Below are 4192 nucleotides of genomic sequence, written 5' to 3'. Positions count from 1 at the left end.
TTCCACCACCAAATTTCCCTTCCCCTCCACCACCATTGCCACCATTAGTAGATGAACGAGAGAAGATCCTCTACCTTTCGCCATTTCTAGAAGCTTCCAATTAGGGCTTTGCTTTCACTTCAGTGAAGAGTGTGAACTGCGTGTTAGTGAGTGACTATGTGTTTGTTTTGATGGGTACTTTTTGAGCAGTGTTTAAAGGTGGGAAATGGAAATTAAAAAGCAGTGAAAAAGAGAGAAGTAGTATTTGCAAATTGTAAAATCTGCGCCTCACGCGATGTAAAAGAGCGTTTGATATACGTGGCAGTAATGGAGACAATGGTGATGGAGCGAAAGAGAAATTTAGCGGTGGAAGAACAAATAGATCAAGGGGAGGGTATAATGGGTTAGGGGTGCTGAGATGGAATGTCATGTGACATCCAACTCATCAAATGTCAATGTCAGGATTAAATATCCACCTTGGTCAATTTTAATGATAGAAGGGTATATTTGTGCCCAAAGTATAACGGTAGATGTGTATTTAGACACAAAGTATAACTAGGAAAGATATTAACCCTTTTCTTATGGTACGAGGGAATACTTGACCCTTTTCCGTTTATTATTCACCAAATTTCGAATTGTTCCATTAACCAACCCTCGAATATTTTTAGACTACAAAAGAAAAAGAAAAAAAAAAAGAAAAAAGACAGTCAGTCAGGCCAGACTGGGAGAACATAACGCTAAACGTTACATTGGTTTTGCCTCGAGAAAGAGCTTCTTCAGTAACTGTGCACGTGCAAACCACTGTCATGTCTCCCCTCATTTTAACCCTAAGTTCTGCAGCTACTTATTACACTAAAAAGATTTTAAAGAAGAAAAAAAATACTGAAAGAGGAAAATTATGTTGGAAAATAAGCTTATATAAATACTATTTTTTTGTTTCGATTTGTTTGGCTTGATTCGGAGTGCGAATGTCAAACTAATTAATGTTTGGTGTGAATTTTTAGACATAAAGTCTTCAATTTTTTTGAAATAAAATTTACATATCTAGAAACAAAATAAAAGTATTTAGGGTCAAAGAAAAATCCTTTAACCGTTCAAATAATAACTAAGACAAACTAATTGAAACGGATGAAGTACTACAATTGTCAAGTAAATAGCATGGTCATTACTAGAACTCAACTGCAACAGCTTTAGCCAAAACTCTGTATATCTATGTCAAGAAAGTTACTCAATATATGTAAATAATTTATTTAGAACCCAATTAACTGTCTATTCTAGAATTCAGAACCATAAATTCAAAAGTCTGTATCCAACTCTATCATGATTATGAAATAACGATGTGCTCGTGCTAATTAGAAGCAACCCACACAACCATGAGTTTCATAAATAATCATGAATTTCCTATTTGCTTGTCTTTGATATAAGGAAGAATTGAAATTAGTCTATGATCTAAGTTCATATGGGATGGAACTCATCAACAAACTAGCAAATTTACAAAATCCATTTGATCAATTTATGACAAACATTTCATATCATATGATCATCATAACAAACTCACAAAACCCAAAAACCTAACTTGAAAAAGGACTTTTAACTCAAAGTTTGATGTGACTAAAAGAAACAATCATGAAGAACTCAAAATGGTCTAACATCTGAAACCCCTTTACCTAAGAATCTTTGCTAAGAATTCTTGAAGAGTGAGAGAGGAAGAGAGAGAACTTTAACTAATTAAAGGTCACGGCCCTCAAGTTTTGGATCGCGACACACGATCCAAAACTTGAGGGCGGTGAACTTAAACAAGTAAATCAAAGAAAATTACTCGGCCCTTCCACGAATCTCAACTAGTTAGAATGGAGGTCGACCCGTTGCCCAATAGGCCTCGGAAGGCAATTGAACATTATTGAGAAGATTTGGTGGCATTCCATGAAACATCGACGGGTCAGCTAACAATTGTTGTTGTTGTTGTTGTTGTCCTTGTCCTGTAGCGACAGCTCCAGGAGAACCTAGTGAACCTCCTTGAACCGGAAGCTGATTTGAGTCATCCTCCTCTAATGGAAGCCTTTCATAAGCAGCATTGCTAAATGAAGCGGCCATAATCACAACCGGACCAGATGCCATAAGTGACCCTACCACACAACCTCCCACCACCTGACCTTGTCCGCCAGCCAAGTATATAGTCAACCCTGAAGCTGCTGGCGGAGCTGGTGGTGGGAGAAAAGATCCTGCTAAGGATAAAATCTCAAAGCGCCCGTGTAAGGTTGCAATTGCCCCTGATAAGCCCAAAACAAGGTAACATTACCAACTCGGTCATCGAAAAAAAATGAAATTTATAAATAAATTTAAAATAAAAAATAAAAAATTGTACCTGGTGAAGCTGGTTGTCTTAAGTTTACATTTGTAACATTGCCTGTTCCACTCATAATACACACTCCTCTTTGACGTCTTCTTGAAAAACTTGAAACACTTTCCATAATATCACAACCATCAGCAATTTCCATAACATGAGTTCTAAGGGCATTTGCGCTATCCCTAGTGATAATTATAGGTGCCTTAGGCTTATTTTTGGATCCAGCAGGCCTACCTCTTGGCCTTCTATTGAACTCACCTTCTCTATTTGTTCCGTTAAAGCCTAATTCATCAGTCGATTCGCCAGCATTCGAGTTATTATTGTTATTGTTGTTGTTGTCATCGTGGTTATTGTTGTTGTCTTCGCGATCTCGCTTTTGCCCAGACATGTTTAGGCCACTTGTTCCACTTTGTTCGTCTTCCGAGCTTTGGAACTGAAGTTGTTGTTGGTGGTGGTGGTTCTGGTGTTGTAAGTTGAAATTCCTCGTGTGGAAAGGAGGGGGGAGCGAATTGTTCGACGGATCCATAGAAATTTAGTTTAATTGTAAGAGAGGCAGATCTAGAGCAAGTTCAACAGATTGATCAGTTGAACCACTAGCTAGCTACTTTCAGATCGAATTACTTATACTTATGAAATGAAATATGAAAATGTAAATAAGTCTAGTAGATCACATCTACTTTGACCCGTTGACTCAAAACTCTGAATCTGTCTCTGATAATTGTACTTGTTTCTTAGGATGTAGATGTATGGAAAGAGTGAGAGAGAACTAAAGTTGAGAAGCAAAGAAAATGAAAGTACAAGAAAGGGAAAGGTTGTAATGATTTGAAAAGATAGATAATGATTTTATTGAAACAAAAAAGAAGAGAAAATTGAATTCACTTTGTTTCTTTAGTTTGCAGAAGAGAATAGAGAAGGAGCTGAGTTAGGGTTAGCTAATAACTTAGCTTTAGAAAAACAGAAGACTTAGATCTGATGGAGTTTTTGTATATTTCTTTTTTTTTTTTGTTTTTTTTTTTTAGCTATGTCTAAGTGTGATATGGACGGTGAACTGGTCCCCTCCCCTCCCCCACCCCCTAATGTTATTTAATTTGAGCTACTTTCTGTCAAATAATTTTTACAGTAATGGATTGTTAAATGACAATTCATAATTCATAGAAAATATGATTAGTAACCTAGAAAATAAGGTATATATATTATCTGCTACAACAATGTTAAACAAGGTTGTTTAACTATGTATATTCGTCAAAAGGTGCAAGTAGCACACATCGAGGATAAAATAAATATTGAAAGTCATTTAAGATGGCTTGTTTCAAAAAACGGATAGTCTCTTGGAATATATCAATGCATAATGGACTTGGCGAAAGAAAGATGATAATGAAAGAAAAAGATCTATATGTACGCGATTTTAATTAGGAATATGTTTAAATCATGTAATATGTTTACTTTAGGTACAATGCTAAGAGTCTTTACACTACTAGACATCCTTATTTCAGTAGAAAATATATATATATAAAAAAAGTAGTACTTTACATTTTGATTTTTTACTTTGTGTAAATATGTAATGTTGGCTTAAGATAATTTTTAAATGGACAAACATGGACAATGAAGATTCATAGTCTACCCCAACAAATTTTTGGACTGAGACTTGTTTATTGTTATCGATACCTGCTACAGCAGGCTGATAGTGTGAATTTTTTTTTTATACTATGATTAGTACTCTTGAAGTTCAACTGTTTTTTTGGTAGCTGTCCATTTCTTTGGCCTGTACCAATCCATAAGTGTTCCTTTTCTTTTGAGTTTTCCTTGACTTAAAGATAAAGAAGGAAAGCTTTTCTCGTCACACACTTAAATACTGAAACTTGATTG

The 4192-nt window shown here is 35.5% G+C and overlaps 1 protein-coding gene across 1 annotated transcript; it reads right to left on the bottom strand.

The window, feature by feature from the left end:
• Positions 1-1459: 1459 nt before the first annotated feature.
• Positions 1460-3299, bottom strand: LOC132059568 (AT-hook motif nuclear-localized protein 26-like). Its single transcript, XM_059452215.1, has 2 exons — positions 2345-3299; positions 1460-2249 (listed from the first exon to the last, which is right to left on the bottom strand). Exons 1-2 carry the CDS (start codon positions 2850-2852, stop codon positions 1825-1827), a joined length of 933 nt encoding a protein of 310 aa, XP_059308198.1. The 5' UTR covers positions 2853-3299; the 3' UTR covers positions 1460-1824.
• Between the last annotated feature and the right edge of the window lie 893 nt (positions 3300-4192).

This window comes from Lycium ferocissimum, chromosome 1 (assembly GCF_029784015.1).
Source record: "Lycium ferocissimum isolate CSIRO_LF1 chromosome 1, AGI_CSIRO_Lferr_CH_V1, whole genome shotgun sequence".
Classification (NCBI taxonomy): domain Eukaryota; kingdom Viridiplantae; phylum Streptophyta; class Magnoliopsida; order Solanales; family Solanaceae; genus Lycium; species Lycium ferocissimum.
This window is presented reverse-complemented; position numbering and strand designations above follow the sequence as displayed.

Bases quoted from the DNA above. Each gene is read 5' to 3' on its own strand.
- LOC132059568 (XM_059452215.1), bottom strand. From the start codon at position 2,852: ATGGATCCGTCGAACAATTCGCTCCCCCCTCCTTTCCACACGAGGAAT. The intron at 2,250-2,344 runs GTACAATTTTTT...TGGGCTTATCAG, and splicing joins AAGACAACCAGCTTCACCAG to GGGCAATTGCAACCTTACAC.